The sequence below is a fragment of the Vipera ursinii genome, assembly GCF_947247035.1.
Source record: "Vipera ursinii genome assembly, chromosome: 2".
Taxonomy (NCBI): Eukaryota; Metazoa; Chordata; class Lepidosauria; order Squamata; family Viperidae; genus Vipera; species Vipera ursinii.
Window position 1 is genome coordinate 250,051,025 of NC_139513.1, and position 14,866 is coordinate 250,065,890.

Here is a 14,866-nt window from a genome sequence, read left to right on the forward strand (position 1 = left end):
TTCGCCATCACTGGCCTAGTCACATAAATGCTTGTATGGAAAGATACTTCAGTAGTAGTAATACTAACCTAAAAGAGAAGGAAAAGCATAACAAAGATTTGTACATATAGCTTAAAAGAAAAAAGAAAAACATTCCTGAGGTTACAATTGTGTTGAAAAAGAAGAACAAATTAAATCAAGGGAACAGTTTGGAATGGGTGTACTTTTGACCTACTTTCTTGTTCTAATTCTCAAATTGGATTCTGTAGAAACATACAGCCTATGTATGATACATAATACAAGTATATTAATGATGTATCAATACACACATTTTTTCAGTAGTGAAATAAACTGGGACTGAAAAAAAAATTGTTCTCACAATGAGACTTGCTTCTGAGTAGACCTGCCTAAATAATACATTTGCCATGAATTTCCTTTTTGATATTTAACTCATATGCAATATGAAGAATATTGGTTGCTGCTTGAACTATTGGAATATATATCAATTAAATATTTTGAGCATTCTAAAGTGCTTTAAAATGCCAAATTTTAAAACAAGCCGACATGATAATCATATGTGGGCTATATGGTATAACTGGGAAAATATACAGGAAATAAAACAGTTCTTTGCAAGTTGACACACATTTCCTGTTCCGGCAATGTTTTATTTTGGTATCTGCCCTGGAAGATAAATATACAGGCCAGATTTAAAAAAAAACAAAACAAAAAAACAAAAACCCTCCCAACAACATGAATTTATACAGGTAATGGAATTTAACTTTTTGACTTGCTTTTTTTCCTCTTTTTAAAAAAAACACTCCTTAATAAAATATCTTCTTTCATACAAAATACCATTTGAGTCATCTTTTCAGTTAACTGTGTTTTTTTAAAAAAATGTTTTGTAGCTTTTTGGGGGATTGGTGGTTTTTTTTTTAAACTGAGCTGTTTCCAAAAACATTTCCCCTTCACCCGAAATGCAAAAATTCCACTTTGACAGTTGATGCTCTGCGAACACTTTATTACACAAGTTACATTCAGCTTCTGAAAATAGTGTTCTAACAGTATAGCCATCTAAAAATAAGACATCCTGGAAACACACAAAGTCTGAGCAAGAAGGAAGAGAAGGAAAAAGAAGATCCAATTATAAATAGAGACTTTTTTTAAAAATCTTTCCCTTAAAGTAATAGAATACTTGTGATATTATTTTTTAAAAAATAGGAGATTTAGTGGCTCTGTTTCATTGTGGCACTGTGTTCTCTCTGTTCTGTGATAGATTAAGGGCATCAAAAGTGAAAAGGCACCAAAGAAAAACTGGAAACCAAAAGTATTCTTAAAGCTGAGGCTGGGACTTATTTACAAATATAGAGATGGTCCCTCATTGAAATGAGTAAATATTACTATTTTTAAAGCATTTTAAAGCATTACTGCAATAAAGTGGGATTGCTCTGCTTTATTAAAAGGTTCACATAAAACAATGGCACTGGTAGGAAATGTTCACACTCCAAAACTGAACTGAAGCAAAAGGGGAGGGAAGGAAAGAACAAAACCAAAATTAATCTGTGTACAGCCTCACAAAGGACTAGTACAGTTTACAATTAAATACGTAAAATCTTAAAACGTGCTAAATCTGGCAATCTCTGTAGACTCGGATCATGTAACAATTAAAGGCCAGTTTCAGGAAGAAGATGACGGTATCGCTGGAGGCTGAGGGACAGGTTCTTCCTCTTCTGAATCTGTGGCATCCTCTTTTTCCTGATCACTCCCTTCGGTACTAAGTCTGTCAAACCCTTTTCGACTGTAACCTGCACGGCTTGCGAAGAAATTCCCAAGATTGAGGCCTCCGCTACCTTTTCCTGCAATGGAAATCAACTTTAGGACGAGGTTCATCTTTCAGACATTTTTGTATTTATTACTGAATATATTGGCTTCCCATCTTACCACAGAGTAATTCTGGGTGGCTTACAAAAAGACGTTAGTTACCATACATTATTATTTTGGTTTTTCGGGTTTCAACTTTTTCAGCTTATCAGCTCCTTCTAGTCAACTTCAAGGGACACCTTAAAAGACATTGAACTGTCTTCTGATCTCTCAACCAAAGGCAACATGTACCCTCTTCCTATTTCTTGTCAAGTGAGACATGATACAAGCACAAAGCAGAGTTATGACTATGAGGTATAATAGGCTTTGCTTTCTCTTTTCTCTAACCCTTTGTCCCTCCTTGCTTAAAATTAGCTCAGAGATATTTAGAATTTAGGCTGACAGAAACTACTACTATTTTTCTTCATTTTAGATAAAGGTCAGGTCTGGGGAAAAGAAATCAATTTCTTAGTCCTGTTCTTTGCTTTGGCTATGTTCCTCTAAGAAATCATCAATTCCCAAAGGCTTTGTCTGGTATATAAGTAGATGACTCACTAACATCATTACAGCTTTCTCATCAGGAGTAACTGCTGGATTCATTATCAGAGGAAAGACAACGTATATAAGAGAACATGCAAGGGAAATAACATCTAAGTTTTAGAAAGGCAACACTAGTTCTTTTATTGTACTTACCTCTAAATCTGCCCAAAATTCTACCTGAGCTTGAATCATGTTTATGATCAACATCAGCTATAAGATTGAGAGACAAATGTAAATTAAATTTTAAAATGAAATTACATGAAGCAAAACATGGAAGAGAAAGAAGACTATGTAGAATATTACCATTAAGGCTGTGATTTACAAATGATTCTAGTTGCCACTGATTCCTTGAACTATATTTTACTTATCAAGCCAAACATAAAAACCACCTTTTCTGATTGATACTTTTTATGGTGTCCCTGAAAAAATGAAGTCAAACTAGTAAGCTGAAACAATATAAATTGTTTTAATTTCTTTTTATAATAGACACCAGTTAATTCATAATGGATATCCATCTTTTCTTTCTCTCTCACACACAAACACACAGCCTTTTAAATTTATCAAAACTAAGTTGGTTTTTGTAATATAGTATTCAAGCTATCTTAAAAAAGTTAATAAACTTTCAACTTCAGATATTTAAAATACTTTTTTCTGGAAAATTTCATACTTGGGAGAGAAAACTGCATGTAATATTTGTGAATCTAAGCTTGTAAGGTCGATTTTGATTACAAACTGTTTCTTGCATAAAGTATGACTTTCCTCATAAAAATTACACTTACTCAAAACATTTTATATGTTCAGTTGGGGGCAATAATTTTCAGTCCAAGGGTAATATATGTACATTATACAGTGTTTGGGAGGAGAAATACACAAAAAAAGAGCATAAAAAAGGAAAGAGTGTATTTCTGTTACTAATCATCCATTCAAAACTGAAATTTAAAGCTTTAAAAGTAATGTTCAAATTTGGAAATAAACTCTGATGGTGAATTTTGACAACAATTAATGGGTTTTTGAGGCCTATAGGAGAACATAGGAAGAAAAGGCATTTGTGGCCTAATAAAGGCGATGAGAGGATTAGACATCTTACGTGCTTTCATCCCTTTTCTACTCAAAAGCACACTTGAAGCGGCCTTTCCTTAAAGAACTGGTATGGAGTTTAAAAAGGCATTCGTCCACAAATGCAATTCTTAATGCTTAATAATTGCACCAACATGTTTATAGAGCTGGCTAGGGAACAGATTTTAACAGTATGCTTTTACCTTTGCTGCAGCTGTGTGTATTTTTAGTGCACACAAGTTAACTGCTGCTATAATTTTGGAGCCTTGCAAGCACAGTTTTATGAGAGGTTAAAACAGAAAGTAGCTGTCTTTGGCTGGCACAGAGAGAATCAATGCCAGAATAGATTCTAACAAATACAGGAGAAACATCTGAAGGAATGGTTTCCATTCTGTCTTGTTCAGGAAAAGCTAAATAAAACAGCAAGACCATTCCAACAATCCTTTTTATGCAGTAGACATATATATTCCCTTTCATAATAAGCAATGCCATAAACTCATCCCAGATACCACAGTAACATTCATCCTAATTGAAAACTTAACTGAATATAAACGAGAACATTACAACACATCCTGATTTCTCAGGACAAAGATCCCACATTGTGTTTTTTGCAGTCAGTTAACATAATCAGAAATTGACTATGCTGCGGCAGTGGGAAATAAACATTTTTGAAGTTCTTCTACGTTATAAAGGTATTTATATGCTTGTTACCAGGTTAAACACAGATTAATTACCTCCATAGATTCTTGTCTTTCTCCACCAAATAAACATGGCAATTGCCAAAAGGACAACTACTGGAATAATTAGAAGTGTTGTAATAAGAAGAAAAGAAACAGAACTGGTAGCCTGCTGGACAACTTGATGTCTTTCTTCTTTCCTTAAAAATTCTTTTGATGTAGGTTTCTTTGTCAGCGTGCCTTCTATAATTGCCTCTGCTTTTTGTTGGAGAGAAGAAGAGATTAAAGACAGATTAATTCTGTCTTAATTGAGCCATGCAGAATCTGCTACAATATAACAGTTCATTTCAGAACACCTATTGCCGCTTTTAAATACCAGCTTTCAGATACTTGCCTTGAAGAGGGCAAGTATGATAACTTCCTAACAGAAAGTCAAAATTATTGACTGTGCAATCAATTGTTTGCAATTCCTCTCAAGTGCCTCATGTGATTGGTAGAAATTTCTGTTAATTGTCTTTGGTAGATACATGATGGATTTGTAATCAAGGCTTGCTAAACAGAGAGAACTTTACTTGTTAATATTCATTCTTTGTGCGTAAAACGAAAGACTGTTTATTTATCTTCACAATCAATTTATAAAGTTTGTTCTTCAACAATCTGTAGGTGTGGTGAGCTCTACAGTACTATAGATAGGAATGTGTGACTTTGAATCCTATGTTTGTGGCCAGTCCAAAAAGACCAAAACAGATGGAAGAGAAAGAGGATGAATCTTTACCACATGATTCTATGCAAATGTTGTTTTTATGACTACGTAACATGGTGGCTCAGTGGGTTAGGACGCTGAGCTTGTCAATCAGAAGGTCGGCAGTTTGGTGGGTCAAATCCCGAGTGCCACGTAACAGAGTGAGCACCTGTTACTCGTCCCAGCTTCTGCCAACCTAGCAGTCCGAAAGCACGTAAAAATGCAAGTAGAAAAATAGGGACCACTACAGTGGGAAGGTAACAGCATTCCGTGTGCCTTTGGCGTCTAGTCATGCCAGTCACATGACCACGGAGACGTCCTCGGAGAAGCGCTGGCTCTTCGGCTTTGAAATGGAGATGAGCACCGGCTCCTAGAATCGGAAACTACTAGCACGCATGTGCGGGGGAACCTTTACCTTTACCTTTACCACTATAAAATACTGCTGTTACTTTATACTAGATTCCTTTCCAGTGGCCAAATCATATCCTTTTTCAGAGTACTATAAATAATACATGATTAAAACAAACTTCATAAGGATTTTAGAAATAACAGTATTATTCTCTTAATGTTCTCCTCCTTATAATTCATTCATTCTAGTCCATTCTCCTACTGTCATACTTTTTGGACCAAGGACACTTAGTTCCTATCAGTGGTTGTAACTCATTGCCTAAATGAAGCTGATCATTCAATTTAATATTTAACAAAAGCATGTGTGTCAAGTTATATCCTTTTATTTCACATGCACAAGTATTTTCCAGACAAGCATCTATATAATCACAGAATGTCATTTTGCAAGGATAATCTAGTCTAATCTTCAGCAGTGTGTAGGAAACACAATTAGACTACTAATAAGAGACAGCTGTAGATCTCCAAAAATACAGAATTTACAACTGGGTGTCAAACTGCCGGCCTGTGGGCCGGACGCGTCACCCGGAAGCCACGCCCACCCCATTGCTGGCAATGGCAAAACTCTCCTGATACGTTGTGCAACGTCACATGTTTGACATATCTGATCTACATCCTCTACAGCTACAGTAGTGGCCAAAATTGTGGAAACCTTTTGGAAAAAGCGTACAGTAGAAATGCCACCTTGGTTAAGTTTCCACCAATTTTTCTTCTAATTTCTTTATAACTGTAGCCTTGTTCACTTAATAATACTATTTTACATCATTTTCTGGGCAACCAGTCAACTCTTTGCACCATTACTTTAATTTTATTACATTTTAGCTCACTAAATGAAGGAACACAAAAAAACCCAACCAACTTGATAGTGATCACATTACACACTGACAAATGTCCTCCTGTCAGCTTCAATACATGACATCAATAACTGTGATCTGATTGGCTCATTGCCAAAACAAGATGACACCTGATTGGCTCTCTAAACACTCACGCTCATTGGCTACAATCAGATGAAGAAAAGCTACCTGATATCAACCTAAACAAGTTGTGTTTCCTTTTTCTGGTTATTTGGCTTATAACTTTTCATAGAATACAGTACAGATAATTGAGCAAACTATGTTGCATTACATTCTTGATGAAATTAACTTTCCACTGATATAAAAGTTTATGGTGCTACTCCAAAAAAGTGCTGTTATTAACCATCAAGCCTCAAAAATAAACTTTTCCCAAAAGGTTTCCACAATTTTTGCCACTACTGTATACTGTTCCACTTTATACAAGTCTAACATCAGAAGTTTTTCCTTCTTCTTCTTATACTTAAATGTAAATAGCTGCTATTAATTCTAGCCCTAGCTTCTGCAGCCATGGAAAATAATTACTATCGTTTCTGTAACTTCCTTTTATGTACTTGCACATCGTATCTCCATTTAACCATCTTTTTTGCAAGGGGAACTTTCCAAGTTCCTTCAATCTGTTATTCAGTGCAAGACCTTAACTTCCTGTTTTATTTTCCTTGACCTCATTTGATCCCTCTCTATTTAGTCAATATCCTTCTGGAAATGTGGCACCCAGAATCAACACAGAATACTCTTGCTTTAGTCTCACAAGAACTGAGAACAGCAGAATCAGACATCTTAGACATGACGTTTCTTCTAATGCAGCCCAGAACTGTACTCACCCTGTCTCCTACTGCTGGCTCACATTCAATTTATTGTCAGTGAATACACTCTTGTCTTCTCAGATATAGTGTTTCCAAGCCAAGCTTCCCCCTTCCAAACATATTAGAGACTGCATATTTTAGAAGGGAACTCCTGTGTTGTATGTTGAGGCTTTGCTGGCTCTGAGTTTTACAAGCCAATCTCAAGAATTGTGCAGACCAAAGCCAGTCTACCCCCACTCCCAATTGTTGGAAAATAACAATGGAAAGGCTGGGACAACTAGTCTTCAAACTACACTGTCACACATCAACATTTAGTCTTTCTATTGCTCTGCAGCTCTAGTTCAGGGCAATATGGAACACTTAGGGCATTGCTTGCAAACTAGAAAGTACAAAACATTCTTGATGCTTTGGGGATGGATGTCTTCAAAGAGAATTCACGCATAAGTTACAAAACAATTGGTGATCACAATGCTCAGAACAGTTGCAACGCTCAAAGCAATTGTTCTCGAAACAAACAAGTTCCATTTCATGCCTGAGTTTTGTTCCAATCTTTAAATTAAACTCAAAACACAAAATCAGGGAAATCAGAACAGCTTCTTTGTGGTCAGATTGTTTTCAATTACAGCACTTTGCACATTCCTACACAGAAGCAGCATCTTTCCATAAGCCTAAATGGGAGAAATAAAGACTAACCTTTTATTTCCTGTATTTCAATCCCAGCCTTTTTAACAGACCGATGCTCCATTTCTGAAAACACAGAAATTGCTTTTGAAACACTGTGATGTCTATGATTCATTGAACCAGTAATGGTCACCAGTTGTGATACATAATTGATGTTCCAAGTATAAGAATGCGCAACAGCTCTAGCATAGCAGGGGTCATACTATAAGTAGTATGCAGTAAGTAGTACATTTCTTTCAGAATAAATAATGAAAGGTTTTCTACCCAGGAAATCAGAAATATAAACCAAAATGTCAGCACAAAACATTTATTCTTGGCGTGTAATAGGTTGGCAGAAGATTTATAACAATCACAAAAATTGTGATCAGGGAATCCTTTTAGTTCTTTCATTCTTACCTATTTCTGCTTTCAAATTTCTTCATTTTGTTGTTTTATTATGCTTTGAAAAAATATAAAATGAGAAAAATATCTACAATAGAATAATCCCTTGAAGACTTTAAGCCAGATACTGAGAGACACTTTCAGCCAAGAACTAGTGCCAACTTCAATGACCAAGTGACAGTAAATATTCCAGTGGGTACAACTTATTTAGGTTAACAAGATGCGAAAGTGGCACAGGAAAATGAAAATCAAACCATTTGCACAGCAGAGTGACTACGATTCTCAGCTGGCCTGTCAATGGACATTGCATGCCAGATGCTAAGAAACAACCTGGGTTGAAGAACTCTCTTTAACAAGATCATAAAGCCACACATGGCAACACAGCATTTAATATTGCAAATCATCTTGGTGAATCTCTAAAAGAGCAAAAGTAACAATCCCCGTTGGTCTTGTTTGGATTTGATTACAAGTTTAGACTCACTTAGTCTAGCTCTGATGATTCAAAGCATTACTTTTCCTTACCAATAGTCACTGAAAAAGAATAACTGTGTATTAACCACATTTTAATTGACAGTAGTTTCATAAGGCTTCTGAGAAATATGGGGAACAAACATTTATAAGCTAAAACTCTGGACAGTTTAAAACATTACAAATATAATTTAAAAACAAAATATGACTGCATGTACAGAACAATGATAACTTTTTAAAAATCATCTGGGGTTTCACAAACACCTTAACAAAATAGAACTTTAGGGGAACCAAAATCCTTCGTTAATCTGTCAAATAGCATTACAACCATTTTACAAGAATCTTGCCCCACATGTATTATTTATTTATTTATTTTTATTTATTTATTTTATTTTATTGAGATTTCTATACCGCCCTTCTCCCTAAGGGACTCAGGGCGGTTCACAGGGCATATATAAATAGCAGTACAAAAATTAAAAGAAAATTAAACCAATGCCCAATTAAAATACAACAATGATAAAATAATAAAAAACCAATTAAAAACCCATATACCCCTATCAGGCCAGACCAGCTAATTCAAATAAATGGGTCTTCAACCCGCGACAGAAGGATCGAAGGTCCGATGCCGTCCGGAGCTCAACCGGCAGTTGGTTCCATAATGCCGGAGCACCCACAGAGAAGGCCCTCCCCCTGGGGGCCACCAGTCGACATTCCCTGACCGGAGGCACCCTGAGGAGGCCCTCTCTGTGGGCACGCACAGGGCGGAGGGGAGTTGACGCCGGCAGCAGGTGGTCCTCGAGGTATCCCGGACCCATGCCATGTAAGGACTTAAAGATCATAACCAAGACCTTGAACCTTACCCGGAAGACAACTGGTAACCAATGTAGCTCGCGGAGCAAAGGTGTAACATGGGAGTACCGGGAAACTCCCAAGACAGCTCTCGTGGCTGCATTCTGTACCAGTTGGAGCCTCCGAGTAGTCTTCAAGGGAAGCCCCATGTAGAGAGCATTACAATAGTCTAGGCGAGAGGTCACGAGCGCATGAGTGACCGTACACAGGGCATCCCGGTCCAGATAGGGCCGCAACTGGCGCACCAGGCGAACCTGGGCAAAAGCCCCCCTAGTCACGGCCACTATATGATCTTCCAGAGTAAGTCGTGAATCTAGGAGGACTCCCAAGTTGCAAGCCCTATCCACAGGGGGAAAGAGCTCATCCCCCATAGAAAGCGATGGAACATTTTGAATGTCCCGGGATGCTGGAATGTACAGCCACTCAGTCTTGTCAGGGTTGAGTTGAAGTCTGTTCCTCCCCATCCAGACCCGAACCGCCTCCAGGCAACGGGACATCACAGCGAGGGCATCACTGGGGTGGTTTGGGGTCGAAATAAAAAGTTGGGTATCATCGGCATATTGATGATACCCAACTCCAAAACCACGAATGATCTCACCCCGCGGTTTCATGTAGATGTTGAACAGGAGAGGCGAGAGGACCGACCCCTGAGGAACTCCACAAGCGAGAGTCCTAGGGGTCGACCTCTGCCCCCCTGCCAACACCGACTGCGAGCGTCCCAGGAGATAGGAGGAGAACCACTGAAAAACTGTGCCTCCCACTCCCAATCCCCTGAGACGCCGCAGCAGGATACCATGGTGAATGGTATCGAAAGCCGCCGAGAGGTCTAATAGGACTAGGACAGAGGAATATCCCCTATCCCGAGCCCTCCAGAGATCATTCACCAGAGCGACCAATGCCATCTCCGTGCTGTACCCGGGCCTGAAACCCGATTGGTAAGGGTCCAGATAATCCGCTTCATCCAGGACCAGAGGGAGCTGATGAGCCACCACACTCTCAACAACCTTCGCAAGAAAGCGAAGGTTGGAGACTGGACGAAAGTTGTTCAATACAGCTGGGTCCAAGGCAGGCTTCTTGAGGAGAGGTCTCACCACCGCCTCCTTCAAGACGGTGGGGAAATAACCCTCACTCAAAGAAGCAGATATAACCGCCTGGAGCCAGCCTCGTGTCCTCTCCCTAGCTGCATAAACCAGCCAAGAAGGGCACGGATCCAATAAACATGTGGTGGAGCTCAGCCTCCCCATAATCCTGTCCACTTCATCAGGGGTCACAGAATCAAACTCCTCCCAGATAACAATGACAGGACCGCCCGTGTCCTGATCGCCAGACTCTGCCCAGCTGGAGTCCAAACTGGTCCGAATCCGAGCGATTTTATCCGACAGATGTTGACTAAATTCCTCGGCATGACCCTGCAAGGGATCCTCCCTCACCTCCTGATTAAGAAGGGAGTGAGTCACCCTAAACAGGGCGGCCGGGCGATTATCTGCGGACGCGATGAGGGTAGAGAAGTAATTACACCTCGCCGCCCTCATCGCTGCGAGATAAGACCTAATGTAGGTTCTTAACCGCAACCGGTCAGATTCAGATCGGCTGGACCTCCAGCGGCTCTCTAGGCCCCGTTTCCGATGCTTTGGAGAACCATGGAGCTCGCTGGGATCTGCACCGGGTCAGGGGCCGCAAGGGTACAACCCGGTCAAGTGCCTCAGTGGCTGCCCTTTCCCAGGCTTCCACTAAGGCATCCGCCGAGTTGTGAGCAATGGAGGCAGGTGGGGACCCCAGCGCCGCTTGGAATCTATCAGGATCCATTAAGCGTCTGGGGCGGTACCATCTAATTGGCTCCGTACCCCCACGGCAGGGGGTGGCAAGATGGAAGACGTAATGTATAGCAGCTTTAAGAATATCTTCTTTTTATTTGGACATATTAATGCTTTGATGATATAAGGCAACAATATCTTACTTTCTGTGGATGTAAATTTCCATACCGTGTTGGCATGAGCATCACCAACATATACCGTTCTGTCTTCTGAAGCAACAATGTCATGTGGCATCTCAAAATTCTGAGGAGGTAAATAGCCAACATATTAAAATAAGGAAGACATTGGAAATTATTCAGTAATTCAAGATGCAGAATTACAGGAATCCGACAAACAGTGTTTGAACTTTTAATCATAATTTGTATAAATTGTGGAAGATTTATAGCAGGGATATGGTTGAGGAAGCAACAAAATATACTTTTTAACTGTAAGTGGAAGACTCTGGAGAGATTTCATTCTGCAAAAATCCTAGATTGCTTCTAAACCATCATTCTTTTGATAAGATAGATGGTGGTTTTTACTAAACAATGTTATTTGTTTCCTATTCTCAATAATCAGAAGAACACATAGGTGGAAAAGGGAATTTATTCAAGTGTGCTTGACATTTGCTTTAAGTTTTCAAAGCAGACGAAAGCCTAGAATACTGATTAATTTTAATCTGATAGCAAGCTGATTCTACATGCATAGTGGCAGCTACAGACAAGCTGAAAATAACAGAAAACACTAATACAGTGTAGTGACTTGCCCTCAGTGAAATCTCTCTTCTCTTCCTACATGAACAAATCAAATTTATTTCTTGGCCTGCACTCTTATCACTTTGTGGCTGTAGCCTAATTAAATAAAAGCCTTTCTATATGAGACAATAAGCCACTGTGTGCTGCATAAACTCTGAGCCAGATATTGCATGTAGTATAGTTAAAGCTAAGTAGAAAATGGAGAGTTCATTGAAATATATTGGAAGACCATTTCCTCTTTCTTCCTTGAATTATTTTGCAGATTAAAAAAAAGCTAAAGAGGACCAATGCATGCACTTCAACTGTTATAAAGCATCAAGTTGAGACTATTAATTTCTATTCTGTATTTTCATATTTCTATTCTGTATTTCATGTAAATCATACCTATAAAACTCGAATCAACAATAAGGCAATAACATCAAATTTGGTCCAGTATTAATATAGAAAACCCCAATTTCCAAATACATTCATGCATGCCCTGTTATGTTTACAATACATTGTTAGGATCCAGAAATCAGAATTCTGTACAGACAGCTTTTCTCTTTGGAACATATTTTTCTCTCTAGTTGGCATTGTCGCTTTAAAGTTTTTCTAATAGTGTTTCATAATTCTCTGGCCACAGGAATTTGCTGATTCTCAGACACAGGTTAATGAAGTAGTTTCATCAATGTATTTAAATTTACCATCTTTTTTTTAGTTTTGGAAAATTCAACTATAAAATAGAAAAGGCAATCCAAAAAGTGCAATACCATCTGTTTCTGGTTTAGCTAACTAAGAATGCTTTCAGAATTTGGCAAATAAAAAGTTATTGAATTCACTGCTCCCCCACATCGAGGAACATCCAAAATCCTTAGGACAACTCTAGATTTAATCCAGTCTTTAGTGCATTACTTATATTTAAGGAAGCATCTTATGAAGCAATTGATGCAGTCCAATGGACCACCTAGTATGAAAATCTTTAAAGGGAAAATATATGCTGATTTTTTATTGGCTATTGCCACATTACTATTAAAATACTATTGCAGTAGTTTGTCTTGCATATTAATTTTTTTGGTTGAACTCTTTTAATAAATAATTCAAAATAGTTTTTTTCTGAAACATCAAATCCCATGCGTTGTTAGGTTAAACATTTTAGGGTCAAGTACCAGATTGCACTGATATGTTATTTAGTGATATTCTATAACATAAGAATTCCATTACATGAGTTAGAGGGATAAATCCATAAAAGATTATTTTAAATCTGAGATTTTTTCATAATGAAATTTGAAATGTGCACAAGATATAGAAAAGAAACAAAAAAAAAGCATTCATGCATTTTTAATAATACCAACTTAATTTTCACAATGTGTTACCTTTCTAAGTGGAATGAAAGTATCAATGATTTCTCCAGTTGAAAAGTTCATCACAAATGCTTGCACTGGCTCCCGGTCTCCAGGGTAAGGCTTCCCATTAACTGCATACAGGAGGCCACCTATAAACATACATTCATACTTTAATATTATATGTATAATGAAAGGTTTATTCTTTCTTACAATCCAGTCTAAGCACAACAATACACAATTGAGAAAAGTTACATATCCGTATTATTACTGTTTTCATTCCCCCAACGCTCAGTTGTGTGTTGAAAGCCACCTGTGATTTGTTTTTACTATTGCTGATTTGAAATACTAAGAATGAGGAGAATCCACCCTGACCCATCCTGCAGATTTTGCAGGAACTAAAAATCCTTTCTTACTACACCATATAAAAGAAGGTACAAGAGAACAAAAAAAAAAAGACCACACTTTGCATTTTGGCTGATCTACTACTATACAGAAGGGGCAAACTGACAAATTTCATGTTCATTTTGTTTGGAATGATGATAAAATGCTAGGGTTCCCCTCATAGGGACCTGAATGTCAGGAGGAGGAGAAATGAAGCAAGTGTTCTCTCAGTTGGAAAAATGGAACCCCAATGCTTCTAAAACCAGTAAGCCAAGCATTGTAGAATGCTTTACTGTTCTGCAATCAGGTCTGGGATTTCAGAACTTCAGAACTCTGAAGTTGTTTCTTGTCTAACAGAATCCTTTTTGAGGAAGTACTCTTAAAATCAACAAAACTACCAATGTACATGAGCTCATTGCTTTTGCAACAGTGAATTAATAGTGACAATCTTGTACCATCACACAAATATTAACTTTTATTTATTTTATTTTAATCCCATTTATATCCCGCCCTTCTCCGAAGACTCAGGGCGGCTTACAATCTAAGCACAAATTAAATGTGCTTAGCAATAGCCTTCATTCTATGTATATGCCTGCTTATTAGGGCTTTTGGGGGCCCCCCAAGTGGCATTATTACAAAGTCAGCTTATTGCCCCCAACAATCTGGGTCCTCATTTTACCTACCTCGGAAGGATGGAAGGCTGAGTCAACCTTGAGCCTGGTGGGACTCGAACCTGCACTAATTGCAGGCAGCTGGTGTTACTTAAGGAGGCATTAGCCCACTGCTCCACCAAGGCTCCTTTTAGCTATGACTATTAGGAGATAATTAGCACACCTTGCAGAGTGCAAGTAGTATAATCTTTAAGGAGAAAAATACATTGGGAAAAAATTAATTGCTGCAACAGGATATTTATTAATAAAATATACACATCACACATCTATCTCTTTGTCTGGGGTCCTCACTAGTATGAATAGAGATAAAAGCTAGACGTTCCCAGAATTTTTTGCCTTTCCAGAGGGTTGAAAAGCATCTTGAATATTAATTATATATATAGGAATGGAATCTCCTACACTGTCCCAAGAAATGTTACAGTTCTGTTATGTTCCTTTTACTTCTTCTCTTTAGGATTCAAGGTATCATTTACATCTTGTAAATGGATAATGTTTAGCTCAGGGCTACTGATAAGACAGTGTTGTGATGGCTTTACAGAAACATTTAGTTCTAAAACAGTAGAAGCAAACACTTGTCTGAAGTGTTTTCCATTTGTCTGAAATGGTATCCATTTGTCTGAAATGGTATAGGGTTTCCTGCCTGAGCAGGGGG

The 14,866-nt window shown here is 38.2% G+C and overlaps 1 protein-coding gene across 7 annotated transcripts in view; it reads right to left on the minus strand.

Annotated features, from left to right (window-relative positions):
* Nucleotides 1-623: 623 nt before the first annotated feature.
* PAM (peptidylglycine alpha-amidating monooxygenase) overlaps nucleotides 624-14,866 on the minus strand; it is a 159,304-nt gene continuing 145,061 nt past the window's right edge. For 5 of the 7 annotated variants that reach the window (XM_083354552.1, XM_083354546.1, XM_083354547.1 and 2 more), the window contains 6 exons: nucleotides 13,193-13,311; nucleotides 11,250-11,349; nucleotides 7,607-7,660; nucleotides 4,167-4,367; nucleotides 2,530-2,586; nucleotides 624-1,832 (listed from right to left, as the gene is read on the minus strand). In XM_083354552.1, the coding sequence (XP_083210678.1) occupies nucleotides 1,654-1,832; nucleotides 2,530-2,586; nucleotides 4,167-4,367; nucleotides 7,607-7,660; nucleotides 11,250-11,349; nucleotides 13,193-13,311 (710 nt within the window). In that variant the 3' untranslated portion in view covers nucleotides 624-1,653. The remainder of the gene's footprint in view (nucleotides 1,833-2,529; nucleotides 2,587-4,166; nucleotides 4,368-7,606; nucleotides 7,661-11,249; nucleotides 11,350-13,192; nucleotides 13,312-14,866) is intronic. The other 2 variants (XM_083354549.1, XM_083354550.1) reach the window with 2 other exon arrangements.